Source organism: Saccostrea echinata, unplaced genomic scaffold (assembly GCF_033153115.1).
Source record: "Saccostrea echinata isolate AGI-Se365-2 ecotype Australia unplaced genomic scaffold, CSIRO_AGI_Sech_v1 ptg000009l, whole genome shotgun sequence".
In the NCBI taxonomy this organism is placed as follows: Eukaryota; Metazoa; Mollusca; class Bivalvia; order Ostreida; family Ostreidae; genus Saccostrea; species Saccostrea echinata.
In genome coordinates this window covers 47,652,890-47,666,847 of record NW_026889758.1, presented here as the reverse complement: position 1 = coordinate 47,666,847, position 13,958 = coordinate 47,652,890, and the positions used below count along the sequence as shown (strand labels likewise).

Sequence of the window (13,958 nt, the reverse complement as noted above, 5' to 3'; positions counted from 1 at the left end):
GTCTACTTGTGAACCAAGTCTTATTCAAATCAGACCAAAACTGTAGAAGAGTAATGTTTTAAAGACTTTCAAAGAAATTTCTATTTTTAGTATTAGTTATTGTTTACAGGCAGACACATTAATATTGCATAAGTTCTTCTGGTCTCTAGCCAGTAGAGCTAAAAAAAAAAAATAGACATGAAAAAAGCACTAGTAGAACTGCCCTAACAGGTCTTATACCCCCTACGGGTTAACTAAACAAAGAGCATAACACATACATTAAAATAGTTGAAAAAGTTCTAAAAAGTTATACTGCATATGCTCATGTCCTGAATCTTTACACTTCTGGTCGGGAATAAACTTTGTGTTGAGTTAGAAGAATATGACCATCTCCAGATTTAGCATTAAAAAGTCTTGCCCCCCCCCCCAAAAAAATATAATTTCCAAGTTATGTGACCTTGACCTTATAAATTTTGACAGACCTCTTGGTCAAATGTAACATATATACCAAGTATGACTCCTGATGCTCCTACAACTTTCTCTTAAGGATTTCACTCTTCCAAAATTTGTTACCTAGACCTGGAATAAACGACCTTTATTAAGTGTCATACCATAATACGTAATTCTTTTTATCGGTTTTTAATTTCGATGAAGTGTTGCCATGGTTACTAAAAAATAGAAATTTCTTTGAAATACTTTCAAAACGCTACTTCTACAGTTTTTTCTGATTATATAACTAAGAACTTAGTTTATCTGCTTAATACCTATGTAGGAGCAGAAAAGAAGACTTTCAAAGAATAAATGTATTTTCACTATATAAACAGGCCCTGCCCTAACACCAGAGTGCCTGACCCAGGGGCCATGAAATTCATGATATAAAGAGGCACTCTTGCTCATCATAACGATGCACTTAGTGTGTTTGCTTAATACTCAGGGGCAGAGAAGAGGATTTTCAATTGATAATGCATTTTCATTGTATAATCAATAGAGCTCTTGTCCTAACACCAGTACCCCTAACCCAGGGGCCATGAATTTCAAAACTTTAGAAGAGGCACCCTTGCTCATCATAACTATGCACATAATTTATCTGGTAAATACCCAGGAGCAGAGAAGACGATTTTCAAAGAATTAATGCATTTTCAAATTCACTATAATTATAATCAATAGAGTCCCACCCTAACAACTGCACCCCTGATCCAGAGACCATGAAATTCACAATTCTGGAAGAGCTAGGCATCTCTGCTAAAGATAACCACACACTTACTTTGTTTGCTTAATACCCAGGAGCAGAGAAGATTTTCAAAGAATTCATGAAAGTTCATTTTGATCAATAGAGCCCCACCCTAACACCAGAACCCTGGGGCCATGATTTTCACAATTTTGAAAGAAGCACCCTTGCTCATCATAACCATGCACTTAGTTTGTGTAGTAAATATACAGGGGGAAAGAAGAACATTTTCACAGCATCAATCCATTTTTACTATATGATCAATAGAGCCCCACCCTAATTCCAGAACCCCTGATCCTGGGGTCATGAATTTCACAATTTTGGTAAAAGATTCATTGCTTGTTATAATCATGCCAACAGTTTGCAGTGCAGGACTGTGCAGGAGTAAAGAAGATTTTTGAAAACTGCATTAATTTTGATGGTTTTGGTCCCACCCCAGTCTCTGAGTCTCAGGTTGCAGTTGAAATTGGTTCAGCAGTTTACGGGAAGAGGCTTAAAATGTTCAACACAAGAGATGGACAATGAAAGACAAAGGACAAAAACAGCTATTAATAGGTCACCCAAGTGACTCAGGTGACCTAAAACTAGGGAGCGCAAATTAGCTTAAACTCAAATAAATGAAGATTTTTTTATGGTCTGAAGATGTTCTGCACTTTGATTCGAACTTGTGATCAGTGATTAGCTCTTTATATCCACTTAACCCCTGCTAAGGATAGTGCCAAATTAATATAACCACAAATAATTGAAGATTTCTTACATTCAAAGCAATAACAAACAAGATTATCATCTTCTGCCCTTTAATGTGATCATTATGATAAAATTGTCAATATTATATACTATGCATATACATTTTTCAATTGTGGTACAATTAACCAACAGTGAACAATTGTAAGAGCAGAATTCCTTTATCAGATATATATGTATGCATTTAAGAACATTATTTTCTTGAACTGGTGATATATTCCAATTTCATGATATCAATCATGATATGTGCAAGAAGCTTAAAGATACATCTGTCATTTATTGCAACATCTTAATTCTTAAAATATTATCTACTGCAAATCAAAAATATGTTTCATGAAAATACAGATCATGTGTAAAAATTATGTTCCACAAAACAGCAATAAAATATTAAAAATATTGTATGCTTTCTTCCATTCTCTTTATATCAGTCTCTATCATGGTTACACCATGTCTAGGAATACTGATATCCCTAACTCATTGCACAATAATACATTAAATATTCGTTCTGGTTACCACCAAGAAGGGGCACCTCCACAAAGAAAAAATCTTCACAAAACCACATAAATGTAAGGGCTTGACTGTCAGACCACAGACTTGACACACACTTTCTTCCACCTCCCTTAAACAAATCATACATGCATATATCTGCTGGGGGAAAAACCCAACATATTTCATTCAAGAAGGCTCTGGCACAGCCATGTATTCATGCTTCAAGACTCTCCTAGCCAGTGATTACCAAAAAGTTCTGGTGCTGAAAAAGTGTAAACACCTGAGATTTCAAGTTGTGTAAAACCCATCCACAAAATTAAAAACAGTGTCATTTTACAAATGAAAGTAAAATGTTATGATGTTCTTTCTATATTTTTCTCAGTTTTCTTCAGTTCACATCCTCTTTTATGACATAGCATGTCTCTCTTCAGGAATGGTCAGCAATGGATGAGAAATGATATAAGCCTAAATATGTAAAGTTACAGCAACTAAATTTCCCAAGATTATAATCTTAAGTTGCCCCCCACCCCCCCTGTTTTAATCTTGGGGCTGATTTAATATACAAGTAAATTTGAACAACACAGAAATTTTGATAGAAATAAATAGCCAAAGCAAGTACCAGTGGTTTTACCACTATCATCAAATATGCCTCCATCTTTCAGAAAAAAAAAAAAAATAAATAAATAATAAAAAAATAGCTCTTTATCTAATTGTTAAAAGACCCTTTCACAGATAATTTCTTTTTCAGTATTTCACCCAGCTGCCAAATGAGAAAATGAGAAGCATGTACAAGTTTGTTGACCTAACTATAACCACTGTCATTGATTTGTGACACTTACTGGTAAATAAAACATACATCAACATTGACTTCTCTCACACCTGTGCATATGATTATATTCATGTAGGTGCAAATACAGATATCAAGTTATTCTTATAATTGAACAACTACTTTTCTCACTAACACAATCAACAGCATCTTTAGTCCAAACTTTATGCAATGCATGGCTAAGCTTTGTCTCGAATAACCCACACCCACAACAAAACAAACAAACAAACAAACAAACAAAACATAACAAGGACGAGATCACCCATATTTTTAACAGAAAAATCTCTTAATCACAAGCTATCAATCACTCCTTCTTTTAATATCAGGTACATTATACAGTGTAGCTATATTTAATCAAAATACTTTTTTAAATTTCATCCTACCTGTGGTTTACGAAAAAAATGAAAAAAAAAATTTCACGATACCCAATTTGTCAGGCACAAAATCTATAAATCTAAATGCATAAAGCCTTTAATACTTACTAAATGAAAAATCCATTTCATTATAGACTTATACACAATATAAAGTATTGCCGAGGCATCTCCAATTGCTAATCTACAATGTACATACTTGAACAATCAGCTTTAACATACAAAATTTAACTAACATAAATACAAATGTATCTTATTGATGATCCAATTTTTAAAATGATTTTTAGCTAGTGCAGTAAACCTAAAAAAAACCTACAGCTTTCTTTTATGTATGGTATTGACTAAATGGTACATTACTTTGCTTTTCCATTAAATAATATCTAACCAAATATTTAGCATACTAATTCATGTTCCTTTTTCTGGCAAAGTTGCAGCACTTTTGAAAATTGCAACTGTATAAAAAAAAATCCTAAAGCCACAACAGGTAATAGGAAATTGAAATGGTAACGAAATATTTTTGGAGCTGATAAAATGCTAGTGTGAGCATGCATAGAACACTGTTCACAGAAAAAAAGATTGAGAAATCATTGTTTTCCATATTTCAGCTAAGATGTCAATTCTTTATCTTTTAAATACTCATAAATAAACATGGAATGCCTTATCAATATGCTTGGGTCACATATAATTTGTTCAAAAGAAAATATTTTTCACCTTACTTCACTGTCACAGCTTTAAAATAATTAAAGTTATATGCACCAAACCATGTAAAAAAAAACTTTTCTGCATACAGGTTTTCCAAAAGAAAACATATTTTATAGTTATATAATCTGTGCATAATAAAAGCCAAGAATCAAAATAAAATGACCCTCTGTGCTAAGTACGCAACATTTAGATGCAGGCTAGTCACAATTTATGACACAAAATTTCTGCTGATAGGTGCAAAACACGACACAAGGAAAAAAGCAATTCACTTCTGATAGACTAGAATTCTTCATATTTGTTCTTAACCTGTGGTCGAATGAATCAGTCATTACATTAAGAGAAAGAACAAATAATGTTAAAACACTATCTACTCAATAATTTGATAAAATATGCCTATAAGTCTAATAAATCCTATATAGGTTTATACAGCAGGGTCGTAACATATTTCTTTCTAAATCTGTGTGTGGCACTAAGAACCATTACGCCATCCTGTAAAATTAAATACATCTCCTAAATAAACCATTAAAATATTTTGAAATTACTTTACAGAAAAGTTTGAAAATGCACATATATACAAAATCTTTTTACTAAAAATTGCACCAAAACTGACCTTTATTGATAATGCGTACAAATGATTAAGCATCACATGGTTTGGCTCTGGTAGTAAAGTTGGCTCGCACTGTGATAATAAACACAAGGATTGAATGACGACTTTCACCCTGAGGTTGAAACACTCTTTTACTTGACAGACTAACATTAATGTAAGTTGTATGTACTTGCATAAGCTTCACATATTTTTTCATTAAACCCTTTAAGTTGTTGATTCCATGCAAGAGAACATTACTAATATTTCATTAATTTAAAAATATTCAAGATGTCCCTTCTTGCATCATTAGATACTTACATGTGCAGGAGTATCTTTGTTAAGTATCACTTGTAGAAGGTGTGGAGGTAGAATGGGGGGCCCACTGTGTTTCTCCCCTGGCTTTCTGGGAGGAACATCTTGACAGTACTCCCCCGACGGAGAACCAGGGGTGTCAACTAGAAGGGAACAACTTTATCAGCCAAGATGATACATTTCAGAGAATTTCATGAATTTATTCATTTTCTTTCCTTACATCAACATCTAGATGTTGAAAGCAGCTCAACAAATATATTTGCATAAAAATATTTATAATTAAGATGAACCAGAGCTTTAACTTGGGGAAAAAAGATTCCAGCTTTAAGCTTAATAGAAAAGACTTAGATGTTGCACATTGTTGATGTATCAAATTTTATTTTTGCTTACACATTTTTCTCAAATGAAAAACTTGCAGGTTAGTGACAAACTCTACTGAGATTTGACTTACGCCCTTTCTTGTTGCTGTTTGTATTCAGACTGTCCAGGGCAAGTGCCTCAAACACCTCAAAGTCTGACTTCTTCACAGAAATCACATTATTCTGAGTGCCTTTGTCATTGGTGACAGTTGGCTGTGGTAAAAGAAATACATTTATGTAATTATAATGCAGTTAACACTAAAAACAAGTCATACAATAGTAGCGAATGCTTATCGGTCATGTAACATTCTAATCAAAACATTGGTCAAGACATCGGAACTTGAATGCTTCTCTATTAACTGGTTTGAAATTTTAAGTACATCACTTTTCAGTATATCCACTAGCAAGAAATTTTGTTTCAGGATGAAAGCTAGCACAAAAAGTTATCACCAAAAAAAAATGTCTTTTGTAAAATGTTCAAAACTATCACACACCTATCATTATTTCAATATGAAATCAATATATGTATCAGTTATCCATCTTTTGCATTGTACCTATGTGGAATTCAGCATATCCAGATCTTTAACCTTAAGAACAGTTTTTCAAAACCACCCTTCTAATAAATAACAATGCAAATTTTGTAACCACACTTTTGAAGGGACACACTTTTTACATATATTAATATATACATATTAATCTGAATAACGAGCTTGAATCTTCCCATGATGCCAACCTTGTCATGTTTCAAGGAACTCTATCTGATGAAGCATGGGCTACATGTGGTCTAGAACTGACTATAAAAGCTGACTTTATCAAATATTACCCCATATGAATCATTCCAAAGCAAGCTTTGCACACTTTTCAAAAATTTTCAATGTTAAATTAGCCTTTAAAAACAAAATTAACAGATTATTTTTTTTAATAGAAGGTGATCTTTTATCTTTCTAAGGTAAATGAAAGGATTTTATTCCTGCAGAAAGCCGAGAAATCAGTGGAACTATCAAAACAGATCTTAAATACAGTTTAATGATGAATACATTACTAAAGTGAAAGCTGATAAAAAGACTCATATATTGAGTTTGCTCGATTCCCATCGTGAAAATATATGGTTTCATGCATGCATCAGAATCCCCCATCACTGAAAACACATCAACAGTAATACAAAGTTGACAATAAAACAGGTTACTCAACAAATACATAAACTGTTACACGTAATCTGCAATAATGAATAGCATGCATTATACACATCAATAATCCAACACCCTAAACATTTAGTAACAAGTATATCGGCTAATGTCATGATTCTCAATTTGGGTGCAATTTCATTTTCTTACTGAATATCTTGACAGTGATACATGTATTATTTAAGAAATAATTCCCAAGTCAGAGGAATTGTTGGAGACTATACCCCGATAGTCGAGAGATTTTGTTGGCGAGGTTTTTATTTGCCAACAAAATCTCTCTACTGAGGGTTATATTCTCCAACAATTCCGACGAATAGGGAATTATTTCTATTTGAAACCGAGTTAAAATTATTGATAATTTGTTGATGACGTTTGTGATTTATTGGAGAATAATGGCTGTGGCATCTCTTTGATCTTTGCTATAACCATAGTAGAATATAAGTTCCTCTGTCACTGGCATTATATTTAATTTTTCACTGCGGCATTCATCATACATGTACATATCTCCGCAACATTCTTTAAACATAATTTTAGGGTGAAAACAGATTTAAATGCAGTTGAAAACCTATCGAAATAAATGTATCCCTAAATTAACATTTCACAATAGAAGCGTAATTAATTAGCTCACACACTGAATAGAAAGTGTCACTGGAAATTTGTAGTCCTCTAATTTGAATGAAGAATTCCCACATATTAGAATAAAAAGAGAATACAGATTGAGAGAGTAAAACACTCCAAGGGCAGCTATATCCAAAAATCTGGAACAAGAATTACACATTGCAGCCAGAAGATGAGGTAAATATCCTTGGAAGAAAACATATTTGTTGAAGAAAAGGGAAAGAGGCACTGGTATGTTCCTTATAAGCAACAAGTGAGAAGATTCTTTTTGTAATGGTAGTGGTTACTTGGAGAAAAGGCTTTCAATATCATGGATTATATGATTAAGCAGTGACTATATTAAGCATCTGGAAAGCATATCTGATCATTCAATTAAAGTGACCATTTTAAGATGAAAATTTCATTAATAATTAATGATACTAAAAACATTTATTAAGTAAATAATTTTTATCATTACCCTGGCATCAACGAAGAAAATTCAAACTGAAAAATTTTGGAATCATATTACACGGTAAGTGTTCAAGTAGTTTCTTTTGCCATGGTGGACATGATGTTTTCTACAAACTTTTCACTCTGTCTTTACATGATATCTAAAGGGAAATGGCTACCCCGTGGCATTCTAAAGATGCACAACTCAGTCTGCATTTTTTTCAATGTATTACATCTACTTTTGGAATGTGCATTGGTAAATGCAAGATATGTTCTCTGTTGCTATTTTTCCTCCATTTCTGTGTATCTCGCAGTTTCCAACACTGAAGGAACCTCAATACCCCCCCATCCCAATCAATTCTTGCCTCCCACCAATTCTTCAGCTTTCTTTTTGTAAGGTTTCTCAAACCCGTCATTCTATTCTACAGAGAACATCACTCACGGCGAAGACATACCTCATCCGCATTGTGGACCCACTGCCCGTCAACAAAAAACTTATACTGATGATCGCCCTCTGGTAAATCAACAATGGTAGTAAAATCGCCATGACTGAAAATGTTTCAACGATATTAGTCTACTGAGAAATTACAAGCATGCATAAAGCCTAGATAGGGTAATGCTTGATAAATGTTCTTGTAAACTCTGTGGCAATTTATGCATGGTACAGAAATGAATGTTTCTAGAATTTTAATTCAAACAGTCATCTGATTCAGATCAAAATGTCTAACCACACAATGGTTACGTCAGTACTTGTATTTTCTTAAGAATCATAATGGTTATAGAACATTATGAAATCTTGATCTCAACTCAAAACAAATTTAAGCTTGCATATAATTATTGTAAATATTTGCACTTCACAGTGAATCCTAAAATTTATTAAAATGTATCTTATAATTTAAGCTTTGAACATCTGCAATAGTACTAAATGAAATATTAAGAATATTAAGTAGAATTTCAGACCACACATCTGGAAGGCTGAAACAAAATTGGAAATCTAATTTTTTTTTTCATTTAATATAAAAATATGTAAATACATATGTTCACTTCAACCATAAATAATAAAATATAATACTGAAATGTGGGTGCAATTCCATGAAAAAAATGCCCTCAAGAAAACTGCTCAAATAACCAAAGTGTACAGAAGATGACTTATGAAATCACACAGAGTACTCAGAGTACATTTATCAAGCATGACATAGCCTCTTGCAAGCAACATAGTGTGTCTTAATCAACTTTCCAACTATTACCTCATTGGGGTCAACACACATGTTGCCATCAACACAAAATCTATATTGGTAATCCCCTTCAGGTAGATCAATTATGGTGAGAAATTCACCATCATGACTGCTAGGAAAATTAAAATATGCATTGAAAATTATGCCAAGAACTATGTTCCTGGACAGAAGTCAAATAAATCTTTTTGTCTATTACATACAGTTGTGGCTCTTCTCGTTATATATATATTTTTGGTAAGCAGTTAAGAAAAAAAAGAAAAGAAAACTATACAGAAATTCTTGTAAAAAATAATCATATGAAACAAACAAAAGGGTCATGGGCCACAATGCTCACCACTTCTCTTTCTGTCAAACATGAAACCCTTATGTAGCCACATTCTAAGTCAAAGGCCTTCCTTTCAATAGTTCATATCCCCTGGATATGTTCATTTAAATAAAATCTAAAAGTGTACTGTTTGCAGAAGCCTTTATTTTACTTTAGACCTTTTTGGCTCTGATTCTACAGAGTTTCAAATAAAGCCATATTTTCTCTATCTTATTATCTCCTCTTGATATGGTATGAGGCTCTCCAAAGCCTGACAAGCTTGCATGAAAATTTCCTCTTGGCTCTGCAGAAGTTCAAATATAAAAAGGTAATAAAAGCAGACAGTTCATAGACTTGGACAACTTGTGATCAGGAAAGCACACTTGAGCCTATGACTCTGGTAAGCTTAAACAAGTATTCTGAGACAAATGTGATCATTTTAAAAAGTATTCAAGCATTCAAATGTGAATCCTTTTATTGGTTCAAAAGTTAAATGGCATTTAAACAAGTTAAATGCAAATAACATCTGTATTATCAGTAGTTCAGTGTTCTTTGATTTTTAAATGCTTATGTATATACCTACCTCTTAACAAGCGGTATTTTGGACTGCCAGTTATTAAAGGAACCTGTGATGTAGACATCTTTGCCTCCCCCTTCCCACTTAAAGACTGTTGGGAGAAGCTTGGGTTTCATGATAGATGTGTCTCCCTGGCTTTGTGTTGTTGCAGCCCTCTGTCTCTATATTTAAAAAAAAAGGTGTTATCAAAACTTAAAGATAAATCCAAATAAAATTCCATTAAATTGAAAGTATAAATCTGTCAATTATTCAGTCTATCTCACTCAATACTACTTCAGTTAAACCTTTTTTTTACTGCTGAGTATTGAACCCAGAAACTCTGGTTCATTGCTTTCATCAATTTATCTAGAACCATATATAACGTTATATATATACTTTACACAGTTTTACACAGTCATATATTTGTTGAAATATTCCTATATGGTCATGCCATAAATCAGTCTTATCATAGGACACTAAAAGGTTTACAAAGGTTAGATCTGAAATACTGAAAATGACAGCATTGGAACCTTCAATAACAAAGTGTTCACATCTCTTCCTCACAAAAAATGATATCCACCAAAGATGACCAATATTTAAGTCCACTAAACAGTTAACATCTTATAAATCTATCACTACAACACTGTAAACAAACTTGTAACACTAATGTAAACAGAATTATTCATGTGACCTTGAAGTTGTTTTTGTTTATATTTTTGCCCCGAACTGTCAAAAACAATATGGCCAATATAAGGAGAGTGTGTAAACAAAGCGAAAATAATCACCCTGTATCCTGATTTCAGAAGGGCCTCGTAGTTATCTTGACTGCAACTGGAGTCCGACAGAAATTTTCCGGCGGTGAGCGATGGACCCGTTTCATCGCCTGAAATATGTCTACTACGAGAAGAGGACGAAGATGAGTTTCCCATTGTGACGGGTCTATAAATATTTCTATGAACTATCTAATCAATGTGGAGGGATTAATAAGTTGAGGATGATGACGACACAAAAGCTCCCCCACTGTCAATGATCGGTCGAAGCTTCACCTTGCTGAAATGCTGACATGTGCTCAACAAAAATCTGTTGATTATTTCGATGTGACTCAACGAGTCTATTCCTAAAATATGACTGTAATGGAGAAAAGTTCATTAATCCATTGTAAAATCCATAACGTCTATATTTTTCTATGTCCTATGGAATCTAAATAGACTGACTCTCTGATGCGACTTCTCTTCTCCAAAAAGGTAAACAAATATGGACGATAACACCCCTACGAGCATGCGTGGTCATTATAAAAAATCGAATCTACCATGGACGAAATTCCGGCGATAACTTTAATTTGAAATAATCTGTTTTGAGGTCAATGCGATAATTTAGCTACATGAGGAGTACAATATTCACAGAAGAAAATTGCAGATAAAATATTTAAGCCTAAATTTCCATAGTTCAAAAATTATATTTTTGGGCCCAACTTTTGATTTCATTGTTTTTCATTTCATTGTTGCAGGATACTTTCAAGTTTATAAAAAGCTTAATGAAACATGTGAGAAAATATTCAGTTACCTGTTTAGATTTTTAATACCTCATTTGGCAAATATGATATTCTACTAGTGTACAAAATTCACATAATAGTTTATGCGCATTAATTTTAAGCATTTTTTCTATGATATGTCATGATTCTTCAAACAATTTTGCATAAAATAGTTTATTGCCATAATTACATATGGTAAAATATAATAGAGGTTAAAGTAATTAACCTGAAGGCTACAATTTTTAAGTGCAAAAGGTCAAATTAATTGTAATATGAACACTTAATCCCAATTTTCTTTGCGATTTTGAGTTATGCTACATGTATATGAGTAGATGACTAAAACTAAAAAAAAAAAATAAATAAAATTAAGGTATGTCACTCGTCAGCCTTTTAGAAAATTTCAGTCAAAACCTCTTACTTAAAAACTATTTATTACAATTCAATCTTTATAACATATTTAAATTAAACAATGTAAAATGTTCAACATTCAATTAAAAAAACTGCTCAAAAATGCATAAAGAAGAAAGATTTATAAGGGACTATTTCTTGTGGTGGAAGGATATTTAGCAGAAAATTCTGCAAATCTACACATTTATTAAATTTAATATCTTGGAACTTTAGCCTCACATACTTTTACTCAGAGAATATTTTCCGTTATGATATGCCTGGAATATTAAATATAGGTCTCAATTTATATTTTTATAACAAAATTTACACCTTCGCTCAACAAACTTTGCCAAGAAATGAAGATATATTAAGGAAGTCGAGATAAAATTTACACAGTTTTTTGCCAGAAAATCGCATATTTTGACCAATATTTCAAAATTTACATCACTGACCCAAACTTTTTCTTTCATAATTTTAAACTACTTGATACTTTTGGCCGATCAGCACTTAAGTCGTAAAAAGTTTGATACAAGAAAATATTCTATTGCCTATTTAGATTTTTAATACCCCAAATATGAGACTTTTTTAGTGCAAAAAGGTCACACAATAATTTACGCGCATTAATTTGCATGATTTGTTCAATGATAAATATTATTCAAACTATTTTACGTAAAATAAGATTATGTTTATTGCCATGGTTACATCTGATAAAATATGATAACGGTTAGAGTGATTAACCAAAGAGTTACAATTTAAGTGCAAAAAGGTCAACTTAATTGTACCGTAGCTCAGTTAGATGCACACTGACCCCCCATTTTCTCTGCGATTTTGAGTCATTCTATATGAGTACTTATCCAAAATATACTTCTCAAAAAATCCTTGATATAACAAATTTCACGAGTGACATACCTTTAAAAAAAAATAAATAATAATAAAAAAAATAATAATAATAAAAAAATGAATGAATGAATAAAAAATTCTTGATATGACCAGAGTGACATACCTTAAGGAACCGCATTTTTTGAGTGTTATATGCGAAATTCATTTATTTAGAAGAACAGTCCTGCGTCATGTAAATAGTTTTGGAAGTTACCAATATCATAGTCCTAACGAAATCTACAATATTATAATATTGCTTTCAACCCCAGACAAAAAAAATTTCCAATCCAAAAATTTCTTAACAAGCAAAAAAAAAAAAAAAAAAAAAGGAAAATTCCATTTCCAAAACGCGAAAAACACTAATTTCGTGGTGGTAATGGTGGGGACACGTTTTCTAGGGGGTGGGGGGGTGGGGGGGTCCAAAGTCATTTTTTATTTGCTTCAGTATATACTTTTAATACCTACACAAATTCCAAGGGGGTTCTGACCCCCCCTCCCGACCCCCTCTATGTCTCTGCATGGTGGTTGTAATACATGGCCTTAGGAACTGGGGGGGGGGGCGTTCCCCCAATCATTTTGCCGATATATAGAATACTATGGAAAACATAGCTACAATATGCTTGTGCCCCTCAATAATAATGTCTGATGACTTTTTTTTTGCTTGTTAAGGAATTTTGGTACTTTATAGTGCCCCCCTCCCTCCAACTGAAAATATAATTATATGGTTGTGTCCCTCACAGTGAAATTGTTTCCTACATCCTAAATTCATGAAGTGATAAATGCGTTTAGCATCTTAAATACCGATGCTGAAAAAAAATGAATAAATACATTTATTACATTTTCAACAGTGAAATACTGTGATTTATTACATTTTCAACAGTGAAATACTGTGATTTATTTATTGAATAAAAGTGATATTCTCTCACAGTGTGAAAGAATACCAAAAATGATATTCTCTCACAGTGTGAAAGGATATCAAAGTAAGTAAAAAATAATTTCTGGCCAGTCATAAGATAGAGATAGTAACTAAGCATCTTGATAGAGCTAAAACTGCAAATTTCTTCCTAAATATGTTGCTAAAATCCATGCTATATTATGTTTTCAATCTGACACACAACTTCTAAGCTATGACGTCTCAACCGCTCAACTATGACGTCAAGCCTATGACACTGTGTTAAGAAAAGACGGAGGCAAAGGGAAAATCAAAGAAAATGTAATAAACAGAAAATTCAATGTTTT

General features: G+C 32.6%; 1 protein-coding gene across 3 annotated transcripts; it reads right to left on the bottom strand.

Annotated features, from left to right (window-relative positions):
* Positions 1-1,987: 1,987 nt before the first annotated feature.
* On the bottom strand, positions 1,988-11,193 carry LOC133182936 (5'-AMP-activated protein kinase subunit beta-2-like). 3 transcript variants are annotated; one of them, XM_061317818.1, is made up of 7 exons: positions 10,708-11,193; positions 9,950-10,104; positions 9,075-9,171; positions 5,689-5,809; positions 5,244-5,380; positions 4,950-5,018; positions 1,988-4,828 (listed from the first exon to the last, which is right to left on the bottom strand). In XM_061317818.1, the coding sequence occupies exons 1-7, from the start codon at positions 10,849-10,851 to the stop codon at positions 4,751-4,753; spliced, it is 801 nt and encodes a 266-aa protein (XP_061173802.1). In that variant the 5' UTR covers positions 10,852-11,193; the 3' UTR covers positions 1,988-4,750. The 3 variants fall into 3 exon arrangements, with proteins under 3 accessions (XP_061173802.1, XP_061173801.1, XP_061173803.1); XM_061317817.1 differs by having other exon boundaries at positions 9,075-9,174; positions 10,708-11,192; XM_061317819.1 differs by lacking the exon at positions 9,075-9,171 and adding an exon at positions 8,283-8,376 and having other exon boundaries at positions 10,708-11,192.
* Positions 11,194-13,958: the final 2,765 nt, after the last annotated feature.

Coding starts and splice junctions, on each gene's coding strand:
- LOC133182936 (XM_061317817.1), bottom strand. CDS start 10,851: ATGGGAAACTCATCTTCGTCCTCTTCTCGTAGTAGACATATTTCAGGC. Junction 5,019..5,243: donor ACAAAGATACTCCTGCACAT/GTAAGTATCTAA, acceptor TTATTATCACAG/TGCGAGCCAACTTTACTACC. Junction 4,829..4,949: donor TGTACGCATTATCAATAAAG/GTCAGTTTTGGT, acceptor TTAATTTTACAG/GATGGCGTAATGGTTCTTAG.